The sequence below is a fragment of the Condylostylus longicornis genome, unplaced genomic scaffold (genome assembly GCF_029603195.1).
Source record: "Condylostylus longicornis isolate FDR11 unplaced genomic scaffold, ASM2960319v2 ptg000005l, whole genome shotgun sequence".
NCBI lineage: Eukaryota > Metazoa > Arthropoda > Insecta > Diptera > Dolichopodidae > Condylostylus > Condylostylus longicornis.
This window is the reverse complement of record NW_026577974.1, coordinates 5,506,414-5,526,096: the sequence shown is the minus strand read 5'-3', so window position 1 is coordinate 5,526,096 and position 19,683 is coordinate 5,506,414. Positions and strand designations below refer to the sequence as shown.

The 19,683-nt window shown below is 26.3% G+C and overlaps 1 protein-coding gene across 4 annotated transcripts in view; it reads right to left on the bottom strand.

The window, feature by feature from the left end:
- The window catches only part of LOC129614763 (discoidin domain-containing receptor 2-like), a 156,532-nt gene that overhangs the window by 49,932 nt on the left and 86,917 nt on the right, over positions 1-19,683 (bottom strand). For all 4 annotated transcript variants that reach the window (XM_055529621.1, XM_055529630.1, XM_055529612.1 and 1 more), the window contains exons 3-4: positions 14,746-14,977; positions 11,940-12,087 (exon numbers count right to left, since the gene is read on the bottom strand). In XM_055529621.1, coding sequence (XP_055385596.1) covers positions 11,940-12,087; positions 14,746-14,977 — 380 coding nt within the window. The remainder of the gene's footprint in view (positions 1-11,939; positions 12,088-14,745; positions 14,978-19,683) is intronic.

Genomic DNA, 19,683 nt, shown 5'->3' with positions numbered 1-19,683 from the left:
TTCAGCATTTTGCATATATTATCACACACTTCAGAACAGATGATTTCAAATAAAATCATTAGCGATAATATAGGATTATTACTGACATTGGTTAAATTCGCAGTCATAATTTTGTTTCATTGTGGCTAGTCCCATTTATATATGTGTATTTTTTATGAATTTTGATATTTGTTTAATCTTTCAATGACTTCTTAGATTGTTCCCATTTTAAATAGCAAACTAGTGACAGGCAAAAGTTATCTTCAATAACATACTTCGGATGGGGTTTCAACCTAAGTTAGTTTAATGAAAATGTTTTTATATAAAAATTATAGCAGGGGAACACGTTATTTTATAGCAGGGAAAAGCTAATTTTAGTATTTTATTTCGTTTTTCTTTAAATTTTTATTTAATAAATTTTAAAATTGTAAAAAATAGGGAAAATATCAAACTTGATGCGAATTTTTCCGATCTTCATTCATTTGTTTTTTCATCATTTAAATTTTTATTCTAATTAAGTAGTAACTCTACTTATAAGAGGAAAATAATTTTAATGTCGAATTCCGACATGAATGCATTAAAATCTGCATGTGTACGTACATATAATTCTGCTTTGTCAGATGCCAACAATAAATCAGGTGAGCGCCAGAATATAACATTTTTGCATTAAATTAGGTATATGTATGTATATTATATTTGTATAAATATTTGCAAAATGGAACGCTTATTAAATGAACTCATGTGCATAAAAGTATGTATAAAGGAATTTGTGTTCGTTTTATTGAAATATTGTGTTCTGAATTAAAATTAGTGAGATATTAGATCTCATTAATTTTGCATTTACGTGTTTAAACTACATATATTTGGAAAACTTGTTCAAAACTATATGTATAAAATTTTAAAAACTGTAAAATTAACTAAAAAAATAAAAAAAAAAATAAAAATTTTTAAAATATTTCATTTTCATTCTTTTGAAATGCAAACTATAACAATTATACTATTATTATATAGTTTAAGATTTGAATTATTTATGGGATTAAAGTAAATAAATCAATGGAATTTTATATAAATTTCAATATGTAATAGCTATATTTTTTTATCCACTATATTAATTATGTATGAGTAGATAATAAATAGTACCGTGTGCTACAATTTTAAATGATTTTTCAATTTAGAAAGATCATGGCTAAAATTTTTAATAATATTCAAAGAAGTCGGAAATTATTTTGCTATTTATATTTGCATAAATTCTAATTAAATTCAAAATATCAATCAATTAGAAGACGTTAGTAGTTCAGAATACTAAATTAATTTATTTAATAAGTTTCTATACCTATAGCTTAGAATATTATTTTGTAGATATCTATTATTGAAAATAGTTAAAAATGAATCAGAGAAGAATATTAATAAATATTTTTTCATGACAGCAGAGATTCTTTTATTTTCATTATTTATTGTTTTAAAGATTTAGATAAGGTTTATTTTAGCTCCCTGCCCGAATCATGCAACGTATTATAGTTCAAAAATATTTAGTCTTAATGCAGAATAGTATACGTGTAAATAATATAGTGATATTGTTTTTTTCTGAGCAATTGTTAGGACAATTTTAGGATAGTTTTAATTTAGCAATTTTTAAATATGATTTCAGGATTTAAATTAGGCCGCTTCAGAAATTATGCACAATATACATAAGTGTACATGTATCATACATATTTGAGTAATTTTCGTATATTTTCGACAAAATGATTTTAATGATATAGGAATAAAAGTAATACTTGTGCATGTATTAGCGAGAGATAGTTGAGTGGAGTAAAATGAATCAATAAATATGAAATTTGAAATTTTGTAATTTCTTCCAAACACTAATTGAAGATGTGAGTTAATAATTTTATATTGATTATAATTTTATATGTTATGTGTGTTTATCATATATCATGTGTGTATCTCAAAAGTTCGAAACTCCGAAAGTTGTTGGCCTACTATAATCACTCGTGTCTTTAATTACAAACCAATTTATTCGTCTATCTAATTAGAAAAATTACATATTAGGCAATTCGTTATACGATTAAAATAATAACACTATTTTATAATTTTTGACATACGTAGTTGAATTACATTATAAGAAAAAATTGTTTTCTTTGTTCTTTCCACTTTTGAAATAATATGTAACAATAAACAAAGAAAAAAAGGAACAGAAAATATCCCTCGGGGGAATTGAAAATTAATTCCTTTATTGTTCTGAAAACGAAATTACTTTTTTTTTTCTTGTTCTTGTTTTTGTTGATGTTTTTAATATTTTTCGTTATTTTTTTGGTGTTATTTCTGATTTTGATGTTGATGGTTCTTTTATGCGTATTTGAAATATTTTTTTAAAATTTTTCATTATGATTTTATTTTTCTATTTTTTCTTGTTTGATGCCTTCAATGTCGTTTTTTGAATCATTGATTTTGACAAATCGCATTACATGAAAAAAAAATCTAAATAATTTTTGACTAAACAAGAAAAGAAATTACAAGCAATGGTAAAAATAGTGGAAAAACTAGCAAGTAAGAAATTGAAAATTGGGTGAAAGTCTTTTGGATGTTTTTTTGAAATCAGCAATAATTCGTGTTTATTAGGTGACATATTTAATAAAAATTTACAGGATATTTTTCAACATCGTAGTATTATTGTTAGGAAAATATCATTAACATTAAAAAATTTAGATCGCAGATTGCACTTAGTGGCTAATCATATATATATATTATGTACACAAATTAAAAATAAAATTTAACTAAACGGAAGTGCAGAATTTCTTAGCATCATCAAAAGTGTAATGCTTTTGGTTTAGTAAAAGATATTTACCGAAAAATAAAGACAATATTTGTGTATTAAGAGCTGCCAGTTTATTAAAAAATTAACAATTATTTGTTAATTTTGGGTATCATACCCAATCGTCATACCACTTTTTTCTAAATTCTATCTTATATAACGTCAACTCAGTTTAAACAACTTTAACATGCACTTTCCTTAACATAATGTAATTAAGGAACTACATAATTTAACCAAAATGAAGTTTTGTTTTGCTTGCATGACGTACGATTATTTACAATACTTTTTTCCCCCTCTTATTATTTTTTTTTATATTTCTACTAAAAAAATTTTAAAAATTTCATTTAAGAAAAAAAAGAAAAGAAAAGAAAAACAAAAAATTTTTTGTTTTGTAATTTTTGCTCTTTTTGATTTGGATTTTTAGCAGTTTAATTAGACTGAACATTTTTAAAGGAGGGCGGATCTCTTTTTTATGCTTTCATACAAAATTCTTAAATATTATATACTGCATAACAGAATGTGCATATCATGTATATAGTGCTCGCTTTTTTGATTGACATGTTGTAAAAAAAAATTAAGAAGAAAATTGGTTTTTTCATGTTTTCGAAAAGAAAAAGTAAATTGAGAAGAAGAAAAACCGAAAATAAAAATTTACTTATTTTTTATAATTTTTTGTGGTTGTGAACTTGTAATTAGGATAAAGGATCATTATATGTCATAGTTAACTAAATTTATATGACGTTAAATGCATTTTCAGAATTTTTTTCCTTCTTGAATTTTTGATGTTTGAAAAATAAAAAATGAAATTATGAAAAGAGAAGTAAAGCAGAATAACGGAAGAATATTTTGGAATGAAAGTGATTACATTGTCTTATCATTGTTGATGCTTTAAAACTTTGTGTAATTGTCCAAAATAAGCTTGGATATAGTTTCCGGCACACAGCAAACCACATAACTACATTAGAAACAAATTAGACTACAAACACACACACAAACATATAAAACAAGTTTTAAAACCTTTAAATGCATTTTGTGGAACTATAAGAAAAAGAAGATTTTTAAACTATTTTTTTACTTAAAAAAGTTGATAACTTTTGAACGCTCTGCGTAAAACTCAAAAAGTGTGGAATCAGTCAAAATACAAAAGTGGGATAACATTAAATAATTTAACTGAGTAACAGTAAACAGGGGATATATAAAATGAGGGTATATCTGCATCTATAATTTATAAGATATCCTTATTAACACATAAACAAACATTGTACATATCTGCATGTATGAATGTTAATTAATAATTTTCTCTGCTGTTTTTCTTATTTATTGTGCATCTACGCTGTATATGTACATATATGTTGTAAGAATCCATATGTTGGGTATAATCACATTATGCATTTAATTATGCATATGAATACATAAATATAAAAATAAATATAAGAATATTGCATTTGTTGTTGCACATTAACTGAAAAGTAAAAATATAACATTGTCATTCACTTCACTTGTAATGTTCACGAGTTAATTTTTGACTCTTGATCTTTAAAAAAAAATATTTTTTCGGATTTTTATTTGTTTTAGTTTTTGCTAGAATATTTATAATCATTTCATTTCAAATTAATGTTTTAAGTACAAATCTGTGTCGTATACAGTTTTCTTTTGAAAATGACACAAATATAAAAAACAAAAATTCACTCTTGTTCTATAAAGTATGTCTGTATAATGTATGTATTTCTAGATATATGGACTGAGATCTCGAAATTTATTTCAATATGTGTGCCCGTTTTTATACATGTATTAATCTGTATGCTGCTATTTTTACTAATTAAAAATAATAAAAAATATTTCAGGATTTTCGATTTTTAAGTTGATAATAAAGAGGCAAAAAAATAGTCGTATATCCTGTAAAGGATTGATGACCTAGATGTGGAGATCTGTAAAAAAAAAAACAAAAAAAAAAAGCAAAATAAGTTAAAATAAAGCTATCAACTAAATGTCACATTTAAAAAGATTGAAAGAATTCAGTGCCTTCTTTTAAATTTAAATATACTCCGTTGAATTTTAATCCAAAACTTTTTCGAAAATTGAAGACGAGAAAAATGTGCATTTTTAGCTTTTATTTTGTAGTTGTTAAGCTGTATTGTTGTTCTTTCTTTGTATATCTTAACAAGTTAGTGACATTATGAAATTTGGGAAAATGTTCAGAATTTCAGGGATTTCATGGAAATTCTCATAACGTATAGGATTCCCAACTGGATTTTATGCAAAATTTTTGTACTAACGTTAACAGCAACATATAGAAATTTGGAGTTTTCATGTTAAAAAACTAAATTTAAAAAAAAAGTTTCTGTTTTTTTTTATTGCCGAAATAATTTTTGATGATTTCGTATTTAGAATTTAATTACTATGGTCGAGTAAATAATTGAAAATTAATTTGGATAGGATAGCAAAATAGTTAAATTTAATTGATATTTAATTTTTTAATAGAACACATACATATAAATGGTGAAGTTATCACATTCAATGATTGCAGAATATTTCCATTTAAATAAATCAGATCTATACTTCTTTTTTAATTAATCTAAAAAAAAAAATTAGTTTGGCTTTTATAAAAAAAAGTTTACAGTTTGTGGGGAAAAAATTTAAATACTAATTATAGGAAATTGAATTAATGAAATTTTTAAGAGATGTTCTCATTTAAAAAAAATTTGATTTAATTAACACTAATATAAAATTTCATTAATTTTTAAAAATAATAGCATTATCTAGAAATTACTTGGTATTCTCTATAATTACAGGTACCTGCAAAAACATGTTCAAATCAAATAGAAAATGAACATGGAGTGATTTGAGAATAGAAAAATGAGAATAGAAAATGACAATGAGTGAGTGATTCCCGATTTCAGCCCGGGGGTCTGGACAAGCCGAAACGAAGAACTCAACAATATAAACACCAGCCCTCTATCATCAAAAGAAATTTGTGAGGCTATAGCCCAACTGAAAAACAATAGGGTCGAAGGGGCCGATGGTATCAAGGCAGAGCTGTTGAAAGCGGATCCTCTACAGTGTGAGTGCCTCTAGAGCACTACAGTCCATTATAAGTAGAATTTGGCAAAATGAAAATATATGCAAAGAATGGAAAAAAGGAATTATAGTGAAGCTACCGAAAAAGGGCGATCTTAGCAACTGCAGCAACTGGAGATTCATCACATTACTCAATGCTGTTATCAAAATACTAGCCATCATCCTGCACTCAAGAATTAAAGATCACATAGAAAATTGACTACGAAAACAATAGGCGGGTTTTAGAAAAGGAAGAAGCTGTACTGAATACACCAACACAATAAGAATAATTGTAGAACAGTCTAAGGAATTCAACTCACCGCTCTACATCGCTTTCGTAGACTTCAAAACGGCTTTCGACGCTGTAGGCAGAAATGCCATGTGGACGGCTCTAGAGCTAAGGCGAATCCCTAGCAAAATAATTAGAATTATCAAGGCGATGTATGAAAATACAGAGACTCAGATTCTTCACAAGGGAAGACTAAGTGAGCCCATAACGACAATGCGGGTAGTTAGGTAGGACTGTCCCCTTTCGTCAGTCCTCTTCAACATTGTTATAGATGAAATTATGAGGAAAACAAATGAAATCAGAAATGGGATTAACTGGAATATCCTCAACACCCTGGATGATCTGGAGTATGCCGATGATGTATGCCTCCTCACACACGCATATGAAAATATGAAGCAAAAATTAGAAAAGTTAAAGAACTGCGCAGCAGAAGTTGGCCTATAAATAAACACAAGAAAAACAAAGACCATCAGAATGAATGCCACAAACAACCAATCATTTGAGATTGATGGCGTAGCAATTGAGGATGTAACCACCGTAATATACCTGGGGAGCATTATAAGCTTAGATGGCGGACCAAGTGCTGATATGGAAGACACGCTCAGAAAAACTAGGCCGACATTTGCTAGACTATGGAAGATCTGGAAATCCACACAACTTTCAAGGAATGTGAAGCTGAGGGTCTTCGACGCTTGCGTCAAGTCAGTAATGTTGTACGGCAGTGAAACCTGGCTCATGAACAAGAAAGATATTAATAAAATGCAGGTCTTCACAAATAAATGCCTCCGTATCATATGCCGAATATTCTGGCCCAACAGAATGAGAAACAGCGACCTATGGGACCTATGCAAACAGGACCCGATAGAAAACCAAATAGAGAAAAAATATAGATGGGTAGTTCACATACTTAGGAGATCAGAACAATCCATAGCAAAGCAGGCATTGGAATGGAATCCCCAGGGTAGGAGAAACATCGGCAGGCCTAAGAATACATAGCGAAGAACAACAGAAAAAGAAATAACAGCTGCAGGCAAGACTTGGGCGCAAATAAGATCTATCGCCCAAAATAGAGAGAGATGGAGAGGTTTAATCGAAGCCTTATGCTCCTCAATAGAAGTTTGAAAGGAAAAAAAAAAAAAAATGGAGTGATTTGGAAATTAGGAGTGTAAAATTCTTGATTGGCGCTAGGAAATTCTTAAGCAAATGAATATCATGCGGTCGATGAAATTTTACTGCCTTCATAGTCACCACCAGAAATAAATATACATATTTGAGACAGACGACATACATAAACAAGACAATGTACAAAATGATTCATCAAATTAAGGTTCTTAAGCTTCCCAAATTTGGAATGTTGTATCACAAGGAGTTGAAAGTTTGTTTTATACATAAGCAGTGTTTTATGAATGCTGTAAGAGTGTGTTATGAGTATTTTGTAGAATCTGTTTATTGTTTAGAAGATGTTTCATTCGACACATTATCAAAAAAAACATTAAAAAAAGAAAGCTATACCGAGCCTAAGTATTCCGAATATTCTTAAAAATATGGATAAAGGAACTAATAAGGAAGACAAGGAGGAACGGCAAAATTCAATTAAAAAAGGTTTCGGAATATGGTGAAAAATATGTTAAGAACATTTAGAACCATGATAATATAAGTATTACTCCAAAACAATACCCCTAGTTTTATTGACCATCAGTCTCAAGCTGAGGAAGTGATAAATGATAATGTTGTAAATGTGGCTAATTACGTAAGTTAAAATTAAACAGAAAATTTTTTATTTTTTCAATTTATTTCTTGTTTTTTGATAGAATTTATAAAAAAATCAAGAAATCGTAAAATTAAAAAAAACGTTGAAAACGGACAGTCAAATTCAAAATGCTTCTGAGCAGGGAAAAAAATATTTTTTCCGTAAATCTATTAAAAAATATTTACGAAAGATCAAGTTGGAAGACTGGAACGAAATGGAAAAAATTTGAAATAGTTTCCCTATATTCAGCTGGAGCAAAATCATACAGGTTATTCGGAAAAAGGGAGTTCGGAAAAACTCCGTATTAGTGGTATCTGTTTTAAAAAAAATGGGAAGCTAATTTCTAATGAAACCATCCGGGGAACGATGCAAACATAAGGGGTGAGTTACTTTCAGAGTTTTTTCTTGAATACTAACTCTAGCCTATGCAATAGGGGATCAGAATCCACTTTTATTACTAAAAACCGGCAAGAGGTTATAGATATAATCCAAGTTTCCTAAAATGTAACTGGAATGGCAACGAACGAATTGGAAAGTTCGCAGGATGATTTCCTTTCTAACCATCGGTGTATACATTTCTAATTCACTGCTTGGTAGAATCCTACAATGATCTTCAGAAATCACAAAGGAACTGATAATGCCGGCAGAACTGCAAAACGCAACGGAAGTTATCCTTCCATGGCTGAAAATAATCTATAAGCGCTGTATAGACTTAATTTACATTTCGAATTTGGAGTGTAGCTAAAGTGGTCTTCATATCCAAGGCTGTGAGAAACTATCATAGCTGCGCAAAGGACCTTAGACCGATCAGTCTAACATCATTTCTACTAAAACTACTCGAAAAGCTGTTATACACATACATGCGGAACAACTTATATTCAAATCTATTGTCCCTAGCACAACATACGATCCTTGTGTGGAGAGGAGTTCACCATGGTCGCCTTTTTGGATATTGAGAGGATCTGATGTTTCTTCCTCGGTGTGGAAGAAACATCGGAATCTCATATGACTCATATCTGGGCACTGTCTGATTTACGAATATGCCAGGAGGACCGTAAGGAAATACGCTCCTAATGATTCCTGCAGTAGCTTCTGTGACGAGCAGGAGGAGACAGCGGCTCGCTCTTTGTGCTCAATTTCCTGCTTTGGCTTGGAGATTTTTTGGGTCGAATTTCTTTTTGCGAGTTACGAACCTGACGAATTTAAATGGCAGGGCTCTAAACCGGTTTATAAAGGACTCGGATTGGAAAAAGAACCCGACTCGGAGGGGTCTAAACTTGGATAAAGGTCAGGATGTGGTTTTTTGGTTTTATTCGTTGCAGAGTTGGTGTTAATGATCATCACAGCCCGTTGGAGTTTAAATATAAGGTTAAGTATTTTAGTCTAATATTTAAATAAAACCTATGATATTAAAACATTATTATATGCACTAATATGTGTCCTTAATGCTAATAACAATTTGAATAAGTCTATGAAATATCAATCATTATTTGTGTAATTGTGTTTTTAATTTGAAGTAATTATACTTTCCATAAATAGCAGTCAAGAACTCAAAATGAGCAATACTGAGAAAATAAGGTTTTTCAAACTGACGAAATAAAAAAATTATTGTCTGAAATTTATAATAATATTGTTTTTGATGATGTAAATAATGGTATTGATATTCGTTTAGAAGAATTAGAAGAAGATGCAACTGAGTATATTACTCGTTATATAATAACAAACTTAATTTATTATTCTTATATAAAAATCTTATTTAAGAATGAAATTTCTAAAAGTTCCATTTTTGCGTCTGTAAATCAAATTTCACCAGTGACCATCTAAAAAGACCCAGTGATTCTTTAAGTACACTTATAAACTTACAATCCACAAATCAAAATTTACAAAAAATACACATATCATGTACCATTTAATTTTAACAAAATATTCATAGGTTGATTTTTAATTAAACAATTCGTTTTAAATATTAATGATGATTATTGTTAAAAAAATAATTAAAATAAACCTTCTATTTTTTTTTGTCGTTCAAACAATTTTAATTTAATGGTATTTTGAAAAATTAATTAAGTCAATTTATATGAATTTTTATTATTTATTTACATTATGGTCTTAATTTTGTGAATAATTAAAAAAAATAATATTAATTTAGAAATATAATATAATTATTGTATTAGTGGAACTAATTATACTAATATACAAAAAAAATTTTATTATTTACCAATATGAAAAGTTTTATAAATTTGTTTAATTAATGATTGTTCGTAATATTATGTTCATATAATTGCGTTGCATTATAGTTATGTTCGTGCCAAATTGACCTAAATACTTAAATATACTAAGTGTGTACTTATGTATTGATTAAAGCTATTATTATCTATATACAAAAAGATCATTAAATTGATTGCTATTTAAATAAAATGAATATGTTTGATGGTAAAATTGGTAAAAGGGCGATCTTTAAACTAAAAATTTACACTTACGAGTACATATACTGTTGAAAATGAAAGGTTGAAAATTTTAGTAGTTCGAATTTTTTAATAAGTTCAATAATTTAAAACTAATTTTTAAATTTCAAAATGAATTCTTTTTGTGAAAATCTGAAAATCGAAGCTAATATTTTATGAAATAAAATAATGTTATTACAGATTAGAAAAGAGGGACTTTGTTTATTAAAATAATTATGTGGACTAACCAAGCAATCGGTAGGTGTTCGATTTCTTCAATGATGAAAATGAGCAAGATTTAAACGAAATTTTAAATTTATTTGTAGCAAATATTATTGAATTCAAAAAATCACTCGAAATCAAAATCGTAATAATTATGATTAAATTTAAACTTTTCTTAAATTTATTTCTATTGTCCGAAAATAAAAGGAAAACGTTAAATTTTTGCATAATTAAATCTATTTTTAAGGCAATACTTTATAAAACCTTTTGTGTTCTTTTACGAAAATGGTTTTAATTTTTTTTCTTTTATATTTGTTTATCGTTTTTTTTTACAATATATACAAAGGGACAAGTTGAAGAAAGTAAGGGAGATTAAGTAACCCTGAAATAAAATTAGAAAAAGCAAAAAAAAAATTATTTTATCGTTTCAATCCGCTTTTTAACCTCAATAATTTGATATTTTAAATTTGTAAGGACATTAAAAATAGAAAAAAAAAGTATAAAAAATTGGAAATCAAATTTTATTATTATTATTTTTTCTTTAAACTTAAATCGCGTAAATCATTAAAAAAAATAAAAAAATGGAAAGAAAGAAAAGGAAAATAAAAGAAAGTATGAAAAAATCAGTACAAAACTGTCGAAAACATTCATTGCGCCCTAAATATTTTTCCACTTTAAAAAATAAGAAATAAACAAAACAATTTCGCGATTTCCGAACTTATTTACCAATTTTTTCTTATTTTTAAAGCAAATAAAAAGGGAAAGTTTTCTTTTACATTCTTTTGATATTTTGATTTGTTTGTTTTTTTTTTTTCGATTTTCAATAAGGTTAAAATATTATTTTAATTTTTCAATCTAAAAAAATACATGTAATTTTCGATTATTTTAAAGTGTTGCCATCGAAATGACCGGCGTTTGTTGCTGGCGAAGAAATGATTTTGCTTTTGTTTGTAGGCCGCATCGTAATCTAATTTAATTGAGGCTTCAGATTTATGGAATTGTATTGTGCAGGACTGTGTTATATTTAAAAACTATGTATGTAATTTTTACTTCTCTTAATAAACTGCATGAACTGATCGTAAAAATAGCTTTTAGAAAATAATTAAAAGTTGATAGCTACAGGAAATTTTTTATTAATAAACTTTAATGTATCAATTTGGTAATTCTTTAAAAACCATATTGAATATATTTTTTTATACAATAAAATGTAAAAGTCCATCCTATATAGGTATGTACATATTAGAATATAAGGTCTCTTATTCTATGAAATATGGTTGTATCAAAATTACTGGACCAACAGAATACTTTATAGTGCGGTATTATACCAACAAAACATAACAAAATTTATTTATTTATTTATTTTTATTCCTTGCTATATAAATTTACCTTCCCATGGGCATCCAACAATCTCAGCTCGTAAACACACCGTTCTATCATATTGGCTATAAGGATAAATACGAATTTTCGATGCAAAAATGATGGGCTGTAAAGTATTTTCAATCTCGCTATAAGTATTTATGTTTCCTGTGAGGACCTGGAATTATATGTAAGGAGAAGAGAAAAAAAATTAGAAAATCAAAACAAATAATAGAAATAAAGTATAAGAAAAAGAACAAGAAAAGAACAAAGTGAAAAAAAAGAAAAAATCTTTGTAATCTGAATTTATTTTTATTGCCTTTAAAAGGAATATTTCCTGTGGTTTTTAAAAGGACCTCTGGCTGTTACGGATAAGATTTGTGAAGCTGAGACCTTTAAATAAGTACAAATACGCATCGTGTTTTTTTTTTTGGTTTTTGTTTTGTTACGCGGTTTTCTTGTTGGAAATATTTTTTTTCTGATTTTTGTGCTTTCTAATATAATTTTGCCGGCGCTTACAATTTGTTTTTCTTTTTGTTTTGTGGTTTTAATGTGCGTATATTTACATTTTATCTTCTTGTTTTTATTTTTAGATTTTGATAAGTTAAGGAAAAATGTAAGAAAAAGAGGAATACGTAATTGATGTAAAATATTGTATTTTAGTGACTCCGAAATTTGGTGATATGTGATTAAACCATTTAAGATTCTATTTATCAAGTAATTTTACATATTTTGTGCGGCGATGGTGGTGGCATTTTTCTGTATTATGTTCTTATTCATATTTAGTTAACATTTTACAAACGATAAAATTGTCAAATGATAATTAACAGGCAATTGAATATAATTGAAATTTTAAAATAATATATAGATCTTAAAAAAGGAAAAAGGTCAGAATACAGTTGATTAATATTTACATTTCATCATAAGTTTCATAGTTCATAATATAGTGTTGCTGCTGGTGGCAAACAAAAACTTTTGTATTATGTAAATATTAGATCTTGAATTGCCATAATTGAAAGCGGATACAGAACGTAGCAGAATATATCTTTAGACGCCTGTTTGTTTAATGAAGCTGAAATTATTCTTTCATTTCTTTTTTGCTAAATTGTTTTAAATATATAGAACTCATTTCTTTTTAGAAAAGTTATACTGTTCGTCACTACACGGTCGTTATAAACATAGTTAAACATAGTCTAGTTATAAACATAGTAACCGAATATGCTATAAACATTTTTTGTTAAGACAACATGCTCTATATAGCATGGATATCTTTTGCTTTGAACATATGTAAACGTTTGGAATTTTCTAAATTTAAATTGATTAAAACTTCTTTCTTTTATTTTAAGGCTTATATTACGACTCATACCTGACTGCTCAAATTTAAGTGTACATATTGAAAGTCGATATTATTTATTTTTTCTGGAGTTGTTCAGGTCTGTTCAACTCATTCACTTACTGACGAAAATATTCTCTTCACATCGATAATTAATCAATAAGTTAGCCAATAAGTAAGTTAATAACATATTCACATTTATTAAATTATGTTATGTGACATAATTTTGCTGCTCGAAAGCCAAGTACTCGAATCCATAATTAACTTAGAAAATTTAAATAGTGTCAAATCATTGCCAAATTGTATTTATTAGTGTATGAGTTTTTAAATGATTCCAATTATTGGAAATAAATGATAATTACATTTTAAGATTTTATTTCACGCGACTTGATTCCATGCCATCATCATCCTTATACAAATTTGTTTTTCATTTTCTTTCAAATAAAATTCTAATTTGCTTTCATTCTATTTTCATGAATTTTTTCTCACCATTTTTATTGATTTTATGTTGTTTTCGCTTTTGCTTTTCCCTTTGTTTTTTTTTATTTTTTAAAAAAAGCTTTTCCCATTTTGTTGTTTTTACAAAATATTCTAATAAATATGTAAAATGACTTAGAGAATTTGAATAATTTATTAGAGAAATTAAAGTTAAAAAATAAAGAAAGTAATAAGAAAAAAAAAAATAGTCAATACGGTGACAATTCATATTTTTTTGTTAGGGAGGGAAAAGGAACCTGAAAAGAATAGGAACAACAAAAAAAAAAATTAAAAACTTGGGAAAATATATGGAAAAACTTATTCTCCATGAAATTAAAAGATGGAAAATTCCATTGTGATTTAAAAAAATAAAAAACAAAATATATATTTTTTTAAATCATTTAGGCAACAATCAAGAATTTATAATATTAAACATTTTAAATAATAACTTAAATTTATATTAACTCATCATGTTCTTTAATCCTATAGCAATGTTTAAGGCATGTAAAATATGTAGATCTAAATTTAAATATAAACTTAAAGTGTTGAAGAGATTTTTTTTCTTCAATTAAGAAGGAACTTAGATCTTTTCTAAGAATTCATTTTTAATACTCAACAGGATAAATGGAAAAAATAAATCTTTATTACATCATACTGTTTATAAGATTGATGTACATACATATATAGCCTTGAAATTGAAAGTAAAAATATATAAAAGCTTGTGAGAAAAAATAATTTTCTCTCTGTTATTTTTTGAAGAAATAGAATAATAATGCAGATTTGTATATTTTAGAATATTCATTTTGATGAATAGTTTATATATCTTTGAATTTGGCGACACTACTATCTTATATTTTGTTTAAATTACAATTAGTGCAGGGGAAAAATGGAATAAATTGTACCGGGCTTGAAATGCATTACAAAGCAATTTTTTTTACTAAATAGAAGTTTAACCCTATTTAGCAATTTGAAGCAGATATATTGAAGGGCAATATTAACATGTTCACATTTCATATAAAATTTTACCTCTTTCCCTTGAATATTCTTCCATCTTAACCATTTTGTGAAACCTGGCCTCCAATATTCTAAAACATATGCTTCAGTATATTCTTGACCTTGACCTTTACCAAAACGTCCTTGTGTACGTATGGCAGTGATAACATGAACTTGTAATAAATCAACTTGTAAAAATTCTTTAAGACCTCGTGATACCATATGTTTAGGACACCAAGCACCACCATTATTATCGATTTTTAATCTGAAAAAGAAAGAAAATAAATAAGTTATTAAATAAAATTTTCAATGACCTAGTCTACATTTTAATTTTTATTTTTAAAACAAAATATAAATTATCAATGTAACATGTATATGAACTTATTGCTTTTGATAAGAATACAAAAATGTACATAATATACAATTTTCACTTTCAAGACATACGGAACAGGGAAATATAATGAAAAAAAAACAGAATAGAATAAGGAAAATCTGACAACACGCCTCAATTTATGATTCATTACGTATCTAATAACAGATACAATAACAGTTGTATGAAATATCTATTAAGAATTGTAATGGCGACATAAATATAGTGTGTTCTAACATTATTAGAATTTCTTTTAAGGCTCATTGAAATTTATTGATGTTTGAACACATGCTGGGAAATAAGTAATTGAAAATTCGTATGACATTTGGTCGTACAAATATTTTTGTACAGTATCAAAGAAAAATAGAAAAGAAAAATTTATATTCGATTTCACCGACTTTATTTTAAAAGTAGTGCTTGATAATGTGTGAAATATATCAATCGTAAAATATTTCATCTGCTTCATTTCAACGTAAGTTGTGGAAAGAGCAGGTATCGGAAGAAACCTCAGGAGGAGTACGATCTTCATTATGTCGTACAATAGGGCCGTTCTTGGAACTCTCTCGCCAGATGTAGTATAGGATCCAAACTTATTAGAGACCTAGATATAGTGCTTATGTAAGTGAGAGTGGGAATCACAACAGATTCAATAATTCGACGTGAGAAAGGTCAAACGGCCTCGGTCGCCTACTTGAAAAGCTAGAAATTCTAGCATAGAGTGCTAGTTTAAGGCTGCTTTCATCCGATTCAAGAATACATGGGACTCAAAAATACTTTATTCAAAACTATTCAATTCACGCTATCGAAAATTTATAACGCAAATTCAATATGTATATTCTGTATAACTGTACTTCATAAAAAAATGAAAGACTGACCGTTCCTTATTTTTTGTTATTTTTTCTTTCAATAGTATTTTTGTTTTTTCATTTCTTTTTCTTATAAATTTCTATAATTAAGGTAGTCATTTAGAAACGAAATGGACATATTTTTATAATCTTGGATCAAAATATATAAATTTTAAAATGAACACTTGACACTACATATGAAATGAATGTAAAAATAAAAAAAAAGAGAAATTTATATTAATTTCTAATGTCGTTTTTTTTTCAAAAGAATTTTGATCTTTCTTTAAATTGCAAGTAAAAAGATAAGAGATTTTAAAATTTTCGAATGAATTGCTAATATAGGCAATAGGAACCAACTAGTGTTTCAAATTACGAATAGAAAAAAGAAACTAGTTTTGGTATATAAAAATTATGATAGAAAAGAATTTAGTAAATGATAAAATTCGTGTTTTGTTCTAAAACTGGTCTTAATGATTCCATATTTAATACTGTTTCTAATTTTATAGATAAGTGTAGTAATTTGTATGCTAAATCTATTTTTAATAAACATTACAATAGATAACAATGCTTTCAATATACGTGTATCGTTATGTGTTTGTTATAATAGATTGTAAATACCGTTATACACAGTAGGTATTTATGTTTTATCATAAAATTTACACATGTTATCTGGTATGAGGCATCATTGTAAATGCAATAAAAGAATATGTTAATAAAATGTCAAATAATTGATGATCAAATAACTTGCACTGTGGAGAAAAATTTTAAAATTAAAACCCGATGATATTGTTTAGAATATCACAAATGAGAATGTTAAATAATTTTCAGTAGAAACTTAATTATCAAAAGATTTCGTTAAAAATTTGACACTTTTACAATAATAACAATCACTTTAGAATCTATTTTTGAAAAACTAAATAATTTTTCTAATTTTTTTATTTAAAACTCTACTGAATTTTTTTTTCATTCTCTTTTTAAGTCCAGATATAGGATTACAAAGAAAGGTTCTAGTATTAAATTTTATGATGAGTTTAATAGATGAAAGGGTTATTTTAACAAGTAGGTACCTAGTATATGTACATAAATGTGTGTATCCATGCGTAGATCCATCAATATTAATTTAATGATGTGATAGGAATTTAAAAAGATATTTAAGTGGTAGAAAATAGATAATAACTAACTATACACTATGTTATATAAAATATTTTAGAGAAAACAATAGCAAAAACAAAAAAAATTAAATTTAAATTAAAATGGGAATGCTTAAATTAAATAATTAATGTTTCTTAAATTCTATAAATAAAATTAATTGCTGTCATATAGGATTTATGTTATACCGTATTGTATTATTATTGAAAATATATGGATTGTTTTTAATAGAATGACATAAGCAATTAATTATAAAGTATGTAACAGTATATCTGTACAAATATATAATATAACATATGTGTATATATGTATGTATGTTCATTATTACATAATATATAATGTATAACACATATAAACTCAGCGTAGGTATACGTCATATAAGTAATGTGTGTATTTGAAAATATTCTTTAATAGAAATAATAGAATATTATTTAACATCACAGAGGCTGGAGTATGTAATACATATTATTTTGACGCCATAGATATTAAGTGGAACAAAGTATGACAGATATAACTATTGTAATATTTTCTATATTTGGTAGCAATATAAAGCATATATTGTACAAATGTATGTAATTGCATACCTTATATCTTGGGTATGTAATATATGAAAGAATTTTATGGTTTATATTATAATATTTACAATGCATTTATTTATATAACACTTAGCACTGTTATAAACTGTAATACTGTTAAAAAATTGGAAGAAGTAATACTTAATAAGTGACGCTTTAAATTAGGCGTTAACTAAAATAATTTATAATTAACGCTTAAATTTATATTAATAACATGTCTTAGAATTATTAACATAACATATTAAACTCTTTTGATTATACTTCATTAGACGGAAATTTAATATACAATTATAACTGAGTTGGCAACACTTTTTCATATAAAATAAAAATAATAAAGTTAATATGTGTTGCAATAGTATTTCACTTACTGCTTGAGCTCTTAAATAAATTGTTGGTGAATTTGTAAAATTATTCGAATGTCTATACTAAATATATATTTAATGTAGATGAATATAATATGTAATTATGGATTTCTGATTCATATATCTATGCTGTTGTGTGAGCCGATTGTAATTTGAGGTAGAAAAAGCTGTACTATACTTCTTAGGGGTGTAAATTGTTTTCTATTTAATTAATTAATAATATTTTGTCGACATCTGCATGTTACATAATGAATTGGGGATAGTTAAAACTGATATATCAGCTAATTTTCAAATTAATTGAAAATTAGTTGACGAATTTTTATTTTAAAAATACTCATAACAAATTCTAAAATATTTCACATACATATAAACAAAATTCAATATGAGCACATTTGGTAAAAATATATGAATTTATTATTATGCAAAATATTTATATACACCGGAAATACAAAACATTTAATAAGCCTATTAAAATTAAATATAGGCACAAGTATATATAATTATAATATAATTTTTGAAGTGTGTATATTATATAAATTTCATTTTCGCTATACTTATTCAATATAAAATGTTATTAAACAATATAGATTCAATTTTGAAAATTAATTGATTTCAATTTACTTTATTGTATATACTGTCATATTTCAATGTGCATATAAAATAATATCGATTAGCTATAAAATTCAATTAATATGAACAAAATTTTATAATTTACATAAATATATATTTATAGGCCTTTCTATATGGAAAATATTTATATGGATGTACTGAAGGAAATATTTTGAAAATTAAGCAAATTATGTACATGATACAAAAGCTTTATATTTTTTAGAGAGTCGGACTTATTATTTTGAGGACATTTAGTAAAGGGACTTTTCTAAAATTATATGTTATTGTAATTTATTAGGAAGTGAATGTTTGCAGTCATATAATTACCCGTTCTAAATGCTTTACGTATATACCTAAATATAGTGCTAGTTTTATAAGCAGCATGTTAAAAAGTCATTGAAGTCTGTTCGACAAAAGGCGACTAAACATGAAAAATTTATGGCATACATAAAATTTATAAAATATTACTTAACTTTGTACGAAAAAATTCCAAGAGTGAGAAGGCAGTGTGGAAATTTTGATTTCAATTGCAATCTTCAATTTCAATTGAAATTTTTTCTTCTGGAATATAAGTCATTCTACACAAATTTCGATTTACTTATAATAATATTTAATAAGACACTCACATGCTAAATAGTGTGATTTGTAGGTATTAAAAATTATTAAGTGCATATTCACTCAAACCATGATAAATGTTTTTTAGGCTATATTTTAATCCGACTCTGATTATATTTGCTACCAAATATAAATGTAGATATATCCTATGGGTATATTTCATGAATATTGCTGTGTATTTTAATACGATTTGCTTAAATTTTATTCAGCTGCGTAATTATAATTAGCTCTATAGTTTTGATGGACGTTTTCAATAATATTAAATTGATTTTATTTTTTGCTTTTTTTTGTTTTTAATTAGGATTTAAAATATATTTAATATATTTCAAGAAGAGATTTTAAACAAAAAGTATTTATACCAGAAAAATAAATATACAAAAAATTTTTATTTATTGTTTAGGTTGAATAAAGAGTGATGAAATTTTGGCATGAGTTTATAAATAAAA